We start from the raw sequence: 17,588 nt of genomic DNA, 5'->3' as shown, positions 1-17,588 counted from the left end.
ACAAAAAACTGTAAAATCTTTTACAGTAATGGGCCTGGATATGATCAAATATTATATATTACACTGCTGTCTCAGTTATTCTGTATAAAGGAACTTACTGATTTTTATACATTATGTCTTACTTTAAGCTCATTTCCTTGCACTGGGTATCTGGTTCAATTACTTAAAATAACACCACCTGCCCAGAAAGAGATCACTCCAAATTGGTATGTTCTCATCATTCAAACAGCTTCTAAAACCTCAACTTTGCAACTTTTTCCTTAAGTTTTTCTCGATGCTCTTTTTTCAGTGACACCAGCTTAATTATAACCCCATGCTTTTGCTCACATTAATAATCATTTTTCATCTATTCAATCCCCATTATTCTTCAAAGTCCTTTATCCTCTGTTAAACCTTCTGAGACTTCTTATAGCACACATTGATTTACCCTTAATTTGACTTTTTATTATGTTTTTACTACATACTTAACAATTATTAAAACAAATTATTTACCACCTTTGAGTCTTAGTTTACTCACTTATGAAAGAATAATACTACTTATATATTTTAACCAGTCTAGAGGAGCTATCACAAAATGATTTCATTAAAAATAACGACCACTTGAGGAGCAGGAAAACCCTCCAAACCAAATTGGCTGAATATTATACAGCCAATATATGAGTGACTTAAAACACTATAAGCTTTTTCTAACAATTAATGTACCTTTAATCATTTTTGCCTATTTCTTCAGATTTTATAAAAAATCCTCTACATTTTAAAATCTACTTTATTTCAGCAAACTCTACCACTTTTACACAATCTACAACAGAATATTATTGAAAACGACCAAAATGTCCAATAAAGTTTGCTAAATAACTACAAAATATATGTAACAGAATCCCAAGCAGTCATTTTAAATAATATTGCAGAAATCTATTTGTCACACAAAGATGTTCATGGTATATTGTTATGTGGAAAAAAGAGATTGTAAAATGGTGTATAACTCCAATTCTATTAAAAAATATGAACAGTGGGGCGCCTGGGTAGCTCTGTAGTTTAAGTCTCTGCCTTCAGCTCAGGTCATGATCTCAGGGTCCTGGGATTGAGCCCTGCATTGAGCTCTCTGCTCAGCAGGGAGCCTGCTTCCCAACCCCCACCCCTGCCTTTCTGCCTATTTGTGATCTCTGTCAAATAAATCAATTAAAAAAATCTTTAAATGGATTCCTGTCTCACATTGAGGTCTTTTATCCATTTTGAGTTTATCTTTGTGTACGGTGTTAAGAGAATGGTCAAGTTTCATTCTTCTACATATAGCTGTCCAGTTTTCCTCAACGTGAGACAGGAATCCATCAGAATCCTAGAGAACATAGGCAGTAACCTCTTCGATATCAGCCACAGCAACTTCTTTCAAGATGTCTCCAAAGGCAAAGGAAACAAAAACAAAAATAAACTTTTGGGACTTCATCAAGATCAAAAGCTTCTGCACAGCAAAGGAAACAGTCAAAAAAACAAAGAGGCAACCCACGGAATGGGAGAAGATATTTGCAAATGACAGTACAGACAAAAGGTTGATATCCAGGATCTATAATGAACTCCTCAAACTCAACATACACAAAACAGGCAATCGTATCAAAAAATGAGCAGAAGATATGGACAGACACTTCTCCAATGAAGACATACAAATGGCTATCAGACACATGAAAAAATGTTCATCATCACTAGCCATCAGGGAGATTCAAATTAAAACCACATTGATATACCACCTTACACCACTTAGAATGGCCAAAATTAGCAAGACAGGAAACAACAAGTGTTGGAAGGGATGTGGAGAAAGGAGAACCCTCTTCCTGTTGGTGGGAATGCAGGTTGGTGCAGCCTCTTTGGAGAACAGTGTGGAGATTCCTCAAGAAATTAAAAATAGAACTTCCCTATGACCCTGCAATTGCACTCCTGGGTCTAAATACCCCAAAGATACAGATGTCGTGAAAAGAAGGGCCATCTGTACCCCAATGTTTTTTTTTTAAAGATTTTATTTATTCATTTGTCAGAGAGAGAGGGAGAGAGAGTGAGCACAGGCAGACAGAGAGGCAGGCAGAGGCAGAGGGAGAAGCAGGCTCCCTGCCGAGCAAGGAGCCCGATGTGGGACTCGATCCCAGGACGCTGGGATCATGACCTGAGCCGAAGGCAGCTGCTTAACCAACTGAGCCACCCAGGCGTCCCATGTACCCCAATGTTTATAGCAGCAATGGCCACGGTCGCCAAACTGTGGAAAGAACCAAGATGCCCTTCAATGGACGAATGCATAAGGAAGATGTGGTCCATATACACTATAGAGTATTATGCCTCCATCAGAAAGGATGAATATCCAACTTTTGTCGCAACATGGATGGACTGGAAGAGATTATGCTGAGTGAAATCAGTCAAGCAGAGAGAGTCAATTATCATATGGTTTCACTTATTTGTGGTGCATAACAAATAGCATGGAGGACAAGGGGAGATGGAGAGGAGAAGGGAGTTGAGGGACATTGGAAGGGGAGGTGAACCATGAGAGACTATAGACTCTGAAAAACAATCTGAGGGTTTTGAAGTGGTGGTGGGGTGGGAGGTTGGGGGAACCAGGTGGTGGGTATTATAGAGGGCATGGATTGCATGGAGCACTGGGTGTGGTGCAAAAATAATGAATACTGTTATGCTGAAAAGAAATTTAAAAAAAAACTGGAGTAGAGGGGTGTGGGGGGATGGGTTAACCCAGTGAGGGTATTAAGGAGGGCATGTATTGCATGGAGCACTGGGTGTTATATGCAGACAATGAACCATGGAACACTCTGAGGGTTCTGAAGGGGCACGGGGTGGGAAGTTGTGTGAGCCTGGTGGTGGGTATTATGGAGGGCACACATTGCATGGAGTACTGGGTGTGGTGCATAAACAATGAATTCTGGTACACTGAAAAGAAATTTAAAAAATAAAAAAATTTTTAAAAAGCTAAAAAAAGAACTAATGATGTACTGTATGGTGACTAACATAACACAATAAAAGAAAAAAGAAAAAAAATCTTTAAAAATAATTGTAAGGAAATTTAATTAAAAAAAAATAAACATCTTTAAAAGGGTGTAAAAGACTAAGATTGAGGGGTTAATCTTAGTTATATCTGAGTGAACCATATATTATGTGTTCATTTACTTACTCAATAGATTTCCAAACCATGTGCTGGTTACTATGCTAACTTCTGTCCTCAAGAATGTTATTAAATAGAGAAGAGACAATCATCAAAATAATCTAGAAATAAATGCAACCATCATAAGTGAATAATTTTTTTATAAAGGAGAAGTATCTGTTGCTGTAAGATGGCACAAAAGGGAGTATTCCAACGTTTTCCTATTCTATAATGTTTCTAAGAGTAAGAAAAAGGCTTACATAACTAAAAATGAATTAAAAAATTAAAGAAACAGAAAGAAAACTCTGAAAAATAGTTAAAAATGTTTTAAAGTTGCAAAACTGCCTCATAGTGCTCTAAAATTAAGAAATCATTCTCAATATGTCTTTGCACCTTCTACAAAAATTATCTCCCAGCTACTAAATTTAGAGATTCACCAAATATTAAAGTCTGTAGTAATCAATTTAAGGTGGACATTTAACCACAGGTAGAATTTAGTTCATCCCAAGTGAAGGTTCGTGGATGGTACACCTTATCCCAAAGCATATTCTACAAGAATCCTATTAACTGAAGAAAAGCTGTGTGTTCAAATAAACTTAAAAAATACCAGGTTAAACAAAACTAAACGGTTCCTTTTCCTCAAGACTTCCCAGAGTCCTTAAAACACAGGCCCAGAATCACACCTATCCAAATCCTGAAGTCTAAAATGTTTTCAAAACTAAAGTTTTAAAAATAATTTATATAGTAGCAAAACCTGACATGAACTGTTTTGAGGTTCTTTAATCTTCATCTCATTTAATCTGACCATTCACACATTTTTCTGTAGAAACTATGCGTTTACTTAGGCGTTACCCCCAACTCAACAGAGGATGTTACTTACTAAACATATAAATCACAATATCTTTCTATAATCTAATGATTTCTGAATTCTAAAACATATCTGATACAAGAGTTTTTAAAAATGCATTGGACCTGTACTAATGCACAATATGAATCTATCAGAGGAGAGGAGCATTTCCACATTTTCCAAACTTGTCACCATGGAGCTCACTTTTTTTTTTTCCCAATTTATTTATTTTAAAAAGAGTAGAAGAGGAAACAGGATTAGGGATTGCCCAAAACTGACTATAAAAAGCCACAATGTCTCATAACTAATAACAGAACCTCAGAAAGACAAGTGTACTGAAAATGATATAAAACAAATTTGTTGTTGTTGATGTTGTTATTATAATATTTTATGTAACCCTATTATAACAGAAAGGAGTTTAGTATCTGATAAAGAAATAGAATGGGCATATGCTTACCCTGTACTAATAATGGAGAAAGAAACTGTATTTGCCAGATTCAAGATTAACTTTCTAAAATCTACTCTGAAGATAAAATTAGAAAATGTATATGTAAGTGCATTATTTTCTTCTATTTCATGCCTGTAAGCTTTCTGTACTGAACAAAATAAACATGTTTAGAGAAGGTACATAAGTACCTGCTGAATTTACTTCTGAGTTTTTTTTCATTCAGTCATCTAAAACTGGACATGAAACTCCCACAAATTTTCTCTCTGCTCTACATATATTCTGAACTTCCATTTTAAAAAAATGTAAGCAACACTTTGTTTACAAACAGAAATTCCTTTTAATCCAATGCTTCAGAGTTAATATTTTTAATTTGCTATTGGTATAGTCTATATAGGAGCTACATCAATATCTACCCCCGTAAGTCATAATTACCTTTGCACACATGAATAGTAGGTCATGAATAAACACTTAGTAAAAGGTTTCAATGGTGACAATGGTATTAATAGAACAATACTGCATTCTTTGGAACTGGAAAAATAATTCCAATTTAAAACTATTATTTAAAATTTTAGAGGCTAACAATTCAAAGAGAAATTTCCAAGTCAACCAAACTAAATTTATATAGCCTAATGGGTTATTATTAAAGTTAAAAGGCTTATTTCTGAAAGTTACTTTAAAAAATTAGAGTTTTTCATCACCTGGGTCAATATAGACCATTTTGTGATTCTCAGTTTAACAAATCATGCCTGTTCTTAAGACAGTAAATTCTATGCTTATCAATGATACATTACATACATATTTTGAAATATATTTAATTGTACTTATTTAAATAACTATAAGCAACTATACCAGCTAAATAAAATTCACTACCTCATTTGCCAACTCATTATAAAACTGTCAAATCTTAATTATCTTTTTTACTGAGTAAAGACATAAAAAAGTGAAATCCATAAATAATTACAATAAACCACAACTCATTTTAGTAAACAATTCAAGTTTTTCCCCAACCAGGCAACTTTTAAACTTTTTAATAAATGGAGTTCACCATCTGGTTTTATCTCACCTACTTCTTGGCAAACAAGACATAAAATGATTAAAAGGCAAACAACAGGAAAAGCAGAAACACCTGAGTAATAAAAGATAGAGGAACCAACCACTGAAGACTTTATTTATAGGATTTATTTGTTATTGTTTAAGTAAAGACTTGTAACAGAACACGGAGTATTTAAATTTGATATAAGACATGTGCAAATCCTCTTACAAAAATATGCTTCACATTCTATTAGTTGATGTAATTTTTTTCCTTGTATTTCACATTTTTACTGGATATAAAAATATCATATGGGGAAAAAACTGAAACCCAGTAAGATAATCTAACTTGGCTTGGTTTAAGTTGCTATGCACTTTATATGGTACTGAGAATGGTATCTCCTGATATCAGTGCTTTTTCCATTACACTGTACTGCTCTTAGCCTGGGGAAAAAAAACTTCTCATAAATTATAGGAACCATTATTTATGAAGAAAGTGGTCCAGAGAAATGTATAAACATAATATCTAAAGGTTTTCAACTGAAAATTAAATTAAAATATACTGCACCATTATTTTTTGTTAATATACAAAACTTCTTCTGCTCTGGGTTTTAATCACATGTAAGAATATAAAACTTAACCCCTTAAACACACACACACACATTCTCTCTCCCTCTCTCTCTCTTTTTTCATTCTGTCAATCAAAGTCTTCCATGATACCTAACTGGAAGAATAACATGAAGTATGCTTAAATGTAATCTTCACCCATTTGTGTTAGCTTACCAGATTTGTGCTTCTTGTGTTTTTCTTTCTTTTTGATGATCAATAACTTATTCTGGATCTCAGGTTTGTAAGATTTGAATGCCAGAGAATGAAGACTTTCACGTTTTCTCTGTAAGTTTTCATTTAAAACATCTTTCAATTTCTTTTTTTTCTTTTTCTTCTTTTTTGCCCTCATTTTAGTTAGTTTGATTTTTTTGTGACTCTGCTCTAACAGAATGTCCCTTACAACTTTGTGGCAGTTAATTTCTGGATGATCACTGTGACTTCCATTTACATGGATTTGGCAGGATTTTAGAGCATTTTCTTTTAATGGACTGGGTTCAGGCTTTACTCTGGAAGCTTCACCATATTTTTCTTGATTTTCTATAAACCTTATTTCACCTGGACTAAGAGGCTCTTCAAAGCCAGTAACCTCCCCTGGACTCCCTGGTTCCTCTAAATTTTCTTTGTAACAATCAGTTTTCTTAATTTCACAGGGCCTGTGAATTCTAATTTCACAGCTGGATGTCACATCCATTTCAACAGAGATGTCATGATTTTCCAAGTTCATTTTAGCAGAACCCCAAGTTGCATCAAAATTAAGTTCCTGCTCTTTCTTGAAGCCAGAGGGCAGGCCTCTACTACATCTATGTTCTCCATTACTTGTACTAACATAGTCACATTTCAATTTCTCCAGCTTAATCCGAGGTACTCTTTGTATTTTAATGGGTGGAACTGGAAATTCTGGAGCCTGAAAAGGTCTCTGTTTATAAATCCGTACATCTGCACCACAGAACTGTGGAAAATGCACATAAGCATTCTCTAAATAATCATAACCAAGGATAACTTCCCTGCATTCATGAATAGGCTGTCCAAGTACAGCATCTTGAACTTCTTTTTGTGTTTCATACACAAAGTCACAGAGACCCTTAAGTAACCACACTTTTTGGTAAAAAGGCAGTTCATGAAAAGGTTTTTCTTCCAATGGATTAACTTCTCCAAGAACTTTAAAAAACTGAGGACATAACCCAAGCTTTTCAGCACAGTTATCAGGATTTTCAGTCTGCCCTACAGCAGTATACCACTGCTGTACTTTCTGTCTCAGTGCTGCCTCCCAGGTCCTATAAGGCAAAGTAGGTCTTCGATGTAAGGTAGGTCTCCGATGAGGAGGACTTAACAGAGAAGTCATTATTTTAGAAAGAAAAGCATTACACTGAGGCATCAGAAGACAACGTTCCAATTCATAAAAGACTATTTCTGGCAAATTTAAAATTTGCTGGGCTAAACAAAGAAAATGCCCAATAGCTGGAATTTCCCACATGGTCTCCATAGAAGCTGGAGATGCTTGAGCTAGTAGTTTTCTTTCCCATTCTTCTATTTCCTTTTGACTAGCTTCTTCTGCTTCTTTTCTTTCCTGCTCCCGAAGCCTAAAGAAAATTAACAAATTGTATTATTGTTAAAATAGAAAATAATATAAAATAGTAAGTTTTTGGTGTCATATTAGCCTTTAGTTAACAAGGCAACTGGCTGTTCCAGTTTTCAGCATCAGTACAAAGTGTCCCATTAGATGTGTTTATTTTTCTTGAGATGGCAAAATTCATATATAACTTTACCCTGGGTTTTATCACTGACATTCCTGCCACAACTTACGATATATATCAACTTCAAAGTAAATGAAAATAAATAAAAAAAAATTTTAAGCGTATTTGCTAAACAAAAGCACAGTTTACTTTATAAAAGTAATGTGATGTCATATAAAAGCTATAAAGATATTTACATCCTTTGACTTCATAATACCACTCGTAGAAAGTTACTTTAAGATTGTGTTTGTGTTAGCAAGTGTTAACTTGTCAGTCAGTGTTAATTTTTAACCATATAAGAAAAACAAAATTATAAAGAAGTTATATTATTAGAAATAGAACTACCCTACAACCGAGCAATTATACTAGTAGGTATTTATCCAAAGGAATCAAACATAGTGACTTGAAGGGGCACATGTACTCCAATGTTTATAGCAGCAATGTCCACAACAGTCAAAATATGGAAAGAGCCCAGATGTCCATCAACAGATGAATGGATAAAAAAAGATGTGAGATAGATAGGTGGATAGACAGATAGGTGAATAGACAGGTAATGAAATATTACTCAGAAATCAAAAAGAATGAAATCTTGCCATTTGCAATGACGTAGATGGAGTTAGAGGGTATTATGCTAAGTGAAGTAAGTCAGAGAAAGAAATATACCATATGATTTTACTCGTGTAGAATTTAAGAAACAAAACAGATGAACACAGAGAAAGGGAAGGAAAAATAAGGTAAGATAAAAACAGAGAGGGAGGCAAGCCATAAGAGACTCTTAACTATAGGGAAAAACAGGGTTCCTAGAAGGGAGGGGGGTAGGAGGTGGGGTAATTGGGTAATAGGCATTAAGAAGGGCACTTGAAGTAATGAGCATTGGATGTTATATGCAACTGATGCATCACTAAATTCTACTTCTGAAACTAATAATACAATACGTTAATTAAACTGAATTCAAATAATATTTTTTTAAAAATTATAATAAAAACAAAAATGCATAAAGGATCTGAATTGACATTTCTCCAAAGAAAATACATGAACAATAAGCACATGAAAAGAAGTTCAACATTATTATCCATTAGAGAAATGTAAATCCAAGTCACTATAAGATAGCCATTCATACCAACTAAGATGACTATAACAAGAGAGATAGCAAGTATTGTAAAAAGGTGGAGAAATTAGAAATGTCTAGTAGTTCCTCAGAAAGTTAAGCATCGAGTTACCACATGATACAGCAATTCTACCTCTAGGTACATACCCAGAAGAAATTTAAAGACATATCCCCACCAAAAACCTGTACATGAATGTTCATAGAGGCATTACTCACAATAGCCCAAAAGAGAAACACCCCAAATGTCCATCAATTGCTCAGTGAATAAATAAAATGTGGCATATCTATACAATATTATTTGGCAATTAAAAAAACCAAAGTGCTGATATATGTTATAACATTGATATAACTTGGTACCAAGATACTAAGTTAAAGAAACTGTCCAGAAAAGACTACATTTGTATTATTTAATTTATATGAAATGTCCAGAAATCTATAGAGACAGAAAGTAGGTTCATGGTTTCTTAGCACTGGAGAGTGGGGGAAATGGAGAATGACATTTTTTCTTTTTCTTTTTTTTTTTTTAATTTAGTTTGGTTTGGCTTTGAGACTGACTCTTAATAGTTTTTCTTTTTCCAGTGATGACTGTTCTAACACTGCTTGAACAAGTCTGTGAATATACCAATAACAACTGAATTTTACACTTTAAATAGGTGACTTGTATGGTGTATCAATTATATTTCAATAATGCTGCGGAAAAAAAAAAAGAAAAAGAAAGCATATAAAGTTTGAGAAGGAGAAATAACAGTAACAACAAAGGAGGGAAAACATAATAATTTACTTGTGATTTTTCAGGAAAACTGCTCCTCTAGTAAAGGTGTAGAAAAGTACTGAGATATGACCAATTCCTGGGCTCTCAATAAAAACTGAGGCATGATGTCTGACACTGGCTATTTGTCTGTACTACCACATTGTAATCTGCAAAACAAATACACCACTTTGGCAATACTGGAGCTTTCTCTTTTATGGAACAAATGTACTTTTATACTTTTGGTTGAGGGATCACATTATAACCACCTTGATATTACAGATAGAACAAATTATCTGATCAAGTAGTCCTGGTTCATTTTAAATAATTAAAGCTTTTATTTGTGGTTTGACATTTATGTATATTGATTATATTTGAATAACTAATGTTAGATATTCTTCATAAAATTCAAATTTTTTTCAAATGTGCTTACAGCTTTGAACACTAAACCTTTTACTAAATGGAGGTACTACTGGTGGGCTGGTAGAATCTGGCTTCCTAAATATAAAGTTGGGACTGTGAAAGCCCACACAATCAGTAGAAGAGTGTGCCAGAAACAACAGTCCTTTCCCCTGTCCCTAACTAGGGGGCTAGAAGAAAAACTGTCTTCACAACAGAATTGGTAGATGGAAAAAAGATAAAGGAAATGTACCTTATGCCTAGATCTTCAAAAATTCCCACTGATACTGTGATAAAAACTAAGTTCACAAAGATTAACAAAAAGTAAAGAGAAATAAGGTACTATGAGGGACAGGGTAAAAGAAATCTGGTCCCTCAAAACTATAGGTATACAAATTACAGAACATACAAAATATAATGTTTAGTGAAAAGAAACTGAAAACATGGGTTTAAAAAAAAAGACTATATTTGGGTAAATTGGAAGGGGAGATGAACCATGAGAGACTATGGACTCTGAAAAACAATCTGAGGGGTTTGAAGTGGCGGGGGGGTGGGAGGTTGGGGTACCAGGTGGTGGGTATTATAGAGGGCACAGCTTGCATGGAGCACTGGGTGTGGTGAAAAAATAATGAATACTGTTTTTCTGAAAATAAATAAATTGGAAAAAAAAAAAAAAGAAAAAGAAAAAAAAATACTATAAAAAACAACAAAGCAGTTGTGAAAGATACTGAAGAGAACTTTTGATATGAAAGATACAAAAATTAAAAGAAAAGATTTACAGTTAACTCCCCAACAGCAACAATGAAGGCCAATAGACACTGGAATACAGTTAACATACTTAAAAAATAATGATCAATATAAATTTCCATTCCAAGCAAAAGTAACTTTCAAAAATGAAGAGAAAAATAAAAATATTTCAGACAAACAATAACTCAGTATTTGTGAAGAACAGAACCCCACCTAAAGGAAATTCTAAAGGATGTACTTCATATGGAAGGAGAGTCATCTTTGCCTGAAGATCAGAGACAGGAAAAGAGTAATAAAGTGGTAATATATAATCTATATAGTCATGGCATAAAATAATACTAAAAATGTTTTGGGGGCTTTATTTTTTTTTTAAGATTTTATTTATTTATTTGAGAGTGAGAGAGAGCACAACGAGAGGGAGGAACAGAGGGACAGGGAAAGGGAGAAGGAGACTTCCTACTAGGCAGGTAAACAGACATGGGGCTTGATCCCCGAACCCCAGGATCACAACATAAGCTGACTGCAGACTCCTAACTGATTGAGGCACCTGGGGGACTGTTTTGTGGACTTTAAAAAGAAGATAGAATTAAAATACATTACAAAAATAGGAAATAAACTGGGCAAAAACAAAGTTAAAAGTATTACAAGGTCTTTGCATTAATCAGGAAGAGGGTAAAAATGCAGACTGACTTTAGGTTTTGGTAAGTAAACAATGAATGAGGAAATTTCTATAGTAACTACTAAAATAACAGACTCCATAGCATTCAGATTAGCAGAGATGGAAACACGGAAGAAAAAATAATACAATAATAAAAAATGGTGGGATGCAGCCAAAGCAGTATTTTGAGGGAAATTCACAAACGAAGAATGTATATTTAAGATGGTAGAACAGAGGATCTTGAGCTCCCCTCATCCCATGGATACCAAGGCAACAATTCTGTCTAACTAACTCAAGCAACTAACGGAAAAATAACATGAAGACTGGCTGAACAGATATTCTATAAGTAGTCAGAGAGAAGGCCACCTACTGAAAAGGATAGGAGGGGGCAGATATGCAATCAGGAACCAAAGGCCTGGCAAAACTAACCACAAATGGGAGGGACATCACAAGCACAGATGAGTGAGGGGATCAGTCACTACACCCTGGCCCGGTGACCCACATGAAGAAAGTCTCCATAATATCTGGCTTTGAAAATCAGTGGGGCTTAACTCCAATAGCTTTAAAAATCAACAGGGTTTATAACTCCAGGAGAGCAAGATGATGATAGGAAACCATGTCTGTGCCCCTAAAGAGCCAGCATGCTAAATAGCTTGGCCCATGACATAGCACAGAAGTAACATTTTAAAAAGTGCCTGGGAAGATTTACTAATCTTAGAACATTTGTTAGAAGGGCAAAGAAATGCAGATTCCTCCATGTTAGCAAGCACCATTTTTCTTACCCTCTCCCAGGTAATAAAAGAGGTCCTAGGTGCCCTGTAACACAATCCCCCACCTAGTAACCAGAACTAGGCGCTCTAGTGGGAGTCCCCTGTGTGTGGTGCATGCACCGTCCAGTTGCAGCTAAGCCGTGATTGCTGTGAGTGCAGTGCAGACAGTCAGATGCAGTTAGAGAGGCAGTGCTACCACTCCTCTTTAATCCTACTAGCACTGTGAGCCTTGCCTGTCATTATCCTGTAGACCCACTCCATCTAACCTGCCTACATGAGAAGGTAAACCTCCAAAACAGCTCCTGCCCTGCCATACCATCAGGCAGTCCCAGCTGGGACAGACAACATTCAAAACTGACTCCCTGGATGAGGGTGAGGGATGTGTGGAAGGGAGATACCCCACATGATAGTATATCCATAGTTTCTACAGCCAAGCCTCTTAGCTGGCTGTACAATGAGCAAGCCCTGACTTTCAATATGCCTGTAGGTGGGCAGAGGTTCACTGTAGCCAGCTAGGTTGAGGGACCACTGCACTCACAGCAATCATGGCTCAGCCACAACTGGAGGGTGCATACACCCCACACAAGAATACCCCTGAAGCATCTAATTTTGGTAACTGGGGGCGTTGTGTTACTGGGTACCTCAGGACCTCTAAGGAGGCTACTTCTTTTTAATTTTTTTCTTTATTTATTTAATTAAGTAATCACTACACCCAACATGGGGCTCCAAGTCACAACCCCAAGATCAAAAGTTGCATGCTCTTCTAACTGAGCTAGCCAGGCGCCACTACAGGAGGCTACTTCTTATAAGACCAGGAAGTGCAGCTGAGCTACTTAGTACATAGCCACAAATACAGAGAGTTAAACAAAATAAGGACACAGAATATGTACCAAATGGAAGAATAAGATAAAAATCACAGAAAGACAGCAAAACAGAACAGATAGAAGCAAAATGCCTAAGAAAGTTCAAAATAATAATCATAAAGATACTCACCAGACTTGAGAAAAAAGTGGATGAACTCAATGAGAAATTCAACCATGAGACAGAAAATATAAAGAACTAGTCAGAGAGGAACACTACAATAAGTGAAATGAAAAATACACTAGAAGGAATCAACAACAAGTCAGAGGATGCAGAAGAGATCAGTAACCTGGAAGACAGGATGATAGAATGCAATCAAACTACACAGAAAAATAAAAAATAAACAACAACAACAACAACAGAAAGAGCAGATTAGCAAATTCACATTACAGGGATCCCAGAAGGAGAAGAGAGAAAAAGGGGGGCAGAAAACTTTTTGAAGAAATAATAGCTGAAAACTTCCCTAATCTGGGAAAGAAAACAGACATCTAGGTCCAGGAATCAGAGCCCAAACAAGATGAACCTAAAGAGGTCCACACTAAAATACATATTAATTAAAATGGCAAAAATTAATGATAAAGAGAGACTCTTAAGAAAAAACAATTACACACAAGGGAAACCTCATAAGGCTATTCCAGCAGAAACTTTGCATGTCAGAAGAAAGTAGTAAGATATATTCAAAGTGTTGAAAGGGAAAAACCCACAACCAAGAATGACCATCCAATATGACATCATATAGATAAAATATGGAGGGAGGAATAAAAATTTAGTACTTTTAGAATGTGCTTGAATTTAAATGACTATGAACTTAATATAGATTGCTATATACATAGGATGTTATATATGAGCCCAATAGCAATCAAAAAACAAAACCTGTAATAGACAAACAAGAAAATAAAAAGAAAGGAATTCAAGCACAAAACTAAAGAAAGCCATTGAAACTGTAAGGAAAGAGAAGATGAGAATAAAAATGGAACAGAGAACAACTCAAAAACAACCAGGTAATAATTAACAAAATGGCAATAAGTAAATAACACATCAACAATTACATTAAATGTATATAGACTGAAAGCTCTAATCAAAAAACACAGGATAACTGAACAGGTAAAAAACCAAGACCTGTCTACATGACTGCCTACAAGGGATTTTCTACAAACCTAAGTGTACATACAAACTCAAAGCAAAAGGATGAAAAAGATATTCCATGTGAATGGAAGAAAAAGTAGCAATATTTATATCAGAGAAATCACACTTTAAGACAAACACCGTAGCAAGAGACAGAAAGGTATTACATAATATTAAAGATATCAATCCAACAATAGGATATAACAACTTAAATTAATAACTAGGCACTCAATAGAGGAACACCTAAATACATAAAAGAAATATTAACAGATGTAAAGAGAGAAATTGAGAGTAATACAATAATAGTGGGGGGGATTTAACACTCCACTTACATCAACGGATAGATCATCCAGACAGAAAGTCACAAAAAACCAATGGCTTTGAAAGATGCGTTAGATCAGATGAACCTAACAGATATACACTGAACATTCCATTCCAAAATAGAATGAATTCATTTCAAGAGCACATGGAACATTCTCCAGGACAGATCAAATGTTAGCCCATTCAAATAAATCTCAAATAAATCAAATCTCAAATAAACAATCCAAGCTTATACCTAAACAAGTCTCAATAAATTTAAGAAGACTGAAATCATATCAGACATCTCTTCCAACATAAAGATACAAAACTAGAAATCAATTATAAGGGGAAAAAATGGAAAAAACACAATCACCTAAGACTAAATAATATACTCCTAAACAACTAATGGGTCTGTGAAGAAATCAAAGAAATAAAAAAAAAAAAAAAATACAAGGAGGCAAATGGAAATGGAAATACAATGGTCCCAAATCTTTGGGATGAAGAAAAACCCATACTAAGGGGGGAAGTTTAACACAATACAGACGTACCTCAAGAAAAAAGAAAAATCTCAAATAAACAATCCAAGCTTATACCTAAAGGAATTAGAAAAAGACAAAGACCAAAGTTAGAAGGAAGTAAAGAAAGATAAGACTGGAAATAAATGAAATGGAAACTAAAGAATAGAAAAGATCAATGAAATGAGGAGCTAATTCTTTAAAAGATAAATAATACTGGTAAACCTTTAGCCAGATTTATCAAGAAAAAAATCAGACTCAAGTAAAATCAGAAATGATAGAGAAAAAATAACAACTGAGAGGACAGAAGCTCAAAGAACTGTATGAGAATACTATGAAAAATTGTATGTCGACAAACTGGACAACCCAAAAGAAATAGATGAATTCCTAAAAAGAATCTTCCAAAAGTGAATCAGGAAGAAGCAGAAAAACTGCACAGACTCATCACAAGTAATGAAACTCAACCTGTAATAAAAAAAAACTCCCAAGAAACAAAAGTCTAAGTCCCAAAGGATTCACAAATGAACTTTACCAAACATTTTTTTTGAAGGCATCAAAAGAGGCATTCTATTTTTTAAAATTTTTAAATTTTTAATTATTATGTTCAATTAGCCAACATATAGTACATCATTAATTTTTGATGTTGATAATTCATTAGTTGTGTATAATACTCAGTGCTCATCACAACACATGCCCTACTTAATACCCACCACCCCGTTAGCCCATCTCTCCCCTTTATCCCCTCTGCAACCCTCAGCTTGTTTCCTGGAGTACAGTTTCTCATGCTTTGTCTCCCTCTCTGATTTCTTTCCATTTAGTTTTCCTGCCCTTCCCCTATGGCCCTCCATGCTATTCCTTATGTTCCATATACGAGTGAAACCATACTGTCTTTCTGTTTGACTTATTTCACTTAATATAATCCCCTCCAATTCCATTCATGTCGATGCAAATGGTAGGTATTCATCCTTTCTGATGGCTGAGTATTTTCCACTGTATATATGAACCATATCTTCTTTATCCATTCAACTGGTAAAGGACATCTGAGCTCCTTCCACGGTTTCCTATTGGGGACATTGCTGCTATGAACATTGGGGTGCAGGTGCTCCTTCTTTTCACTACATCTGTATCTTTGGGGTAAAAAATACCTAGTAGTGCAATTCCTGGGCTGCAGGGTAACTCCATTTTTAATGTTCTGAGGAACCTCCATTCTGTTTTCCTGAATGGCTGTGCCAGCTTGCATTCCCAGCAACACTGTAAGAGTTCCCCTTTCTCCACATCCTCTACCAAACATTTAAAGAAGTGTTAATACCCATTCTTTTCAAACTATCCCCCAAAACAGAAAAGAAATGAAAACTTAAAAATTCATTCTATGAGGACATTACCCTAATACCAAAACCAAAAACACTATAAAGACAGAAAACTATAGGCCAATATGCCTGACGAATACAGATGGGAAAATGTCAACAAAATATTAGGAAACCAAATTCATCAATAAAAAATAAAAAGGATCATTCACCACAAACAAGTGGGATTTATTTCAGGGATGCAAGGATGGTTTAATATTTGCAAATCAATTAATGTGATATACATCATATTAACAAGAAGTATAAAAACTATATAATCCTCATGATAGATGCACAAAAAAACAATTTGACAAAATATAACATCTATTCTTGATTTTAAAAAAAACCTCTCAATGAAGGGGGCTTAGAGGGAGAATACTCAACATAATAAAGGCCGTTTAAAAAAAAAGCAAAACAAAATCCCTCACATCTAACAGCATAATTAATGGTGAAAAAATGGAAAGCTTTCCCTTTAAGATCAGCCAACAAGGCAAGAATGTTCACTTTCACCACTTTGATTTGATTTGATTTTGATTGCCACAGCAATCAAACAAGAAAAAAAACTAAAAGACATCCAAATTGGAAAGGAAAAAGTAAAACTTTTACTGCTTGCACATGATGTAATAATATATATAGAAAATCCTAAAGACTCTACAACAAAACTATTAGAATAAGTGAATTCAGCCAAGTTTAAGATACAAAATTAACATACAGAAACCTGTTACATTTCTATACACTAATAATAAAACAGCAAAAATAGAAATTTTAAAAAATATCCCATTTACAACTGTACCAAAAAAAACCTAGAAATAAATTTAACCAAGGAAGTGAAAGACCCATACTCTAAAAAGTATAAGAAACTGTGATAAAAGGAACTGAGACAACACAAATATAAAGATACATGACGCTCACGGATTGCAATAATTAATATTGTTAAAATGTCCATACTACTCAAAGTAATCTATAGATTTAATGCAAGCCTTATCAAAAAAATACAAATAGTATTTTTCACAGAACTAAAGCAAGTAATTCTAAAATTTGTATGGAACCACAAAAGGACCCAAATAAGCAAGTACTCTTGGAGAAGGAACAAAGTTGGAGGAATCATGACTCATAATTTCATGCTATACTTCAAGCTATAGTAATCAACACAATATGACACTGGCACAAAAACAGAAACACAGATCAATCGAACAAGAGGCCCAGAAATAAACC

The 17,588-nt window shown here is 34.7% G+C and overlaps 1 protein-coding gene across 2 annotated transcripts in view; it reads right to left on the bottom strand.

The window, feature by feature from the left end:
* Positions 1 to 17,588, bottom strand: part of KIAA2026 (KIAA2026 ortholog) — a 159,113-nt gene that overhangs the window by 65,001 nt on the left and 76,524 nt on the right. Inside the window, exon 3 of one of the 2 annotated variants that reach the window (XM_044265708.1) lies at positions 6,241 to 7,646. In XM_044265708.1, the coding sequence (XP_044121643.1) occupies positions 6,241 to 7,646 (1,406 nt within the window). Of the gene's footprint in view, positions 1 to 6,240; positions 7,647 to 17,588 lie in introns of those variants that run through there. The other variant, XM_044265707.1, reaches the window with a different exon arrangement.

This window comes from Neovison vison, chromosome 9, assembly GCF_020171115.1.
Source record: "Neovison vison isolate M4711 chromosome 9, ASM_NN_V1, whole genome shotgun sequence".
NCBI classification, from domain to species: Eukaryota; Metazoa; Chordata; class Mammalia; order Carnivora; family Mustelidae; genus Neogale; species Neogale vison.
Note: the sequence above shows the minus strand (reverse complement) of the source record. Positions and strands in the feature narration are given on the sequence as shown.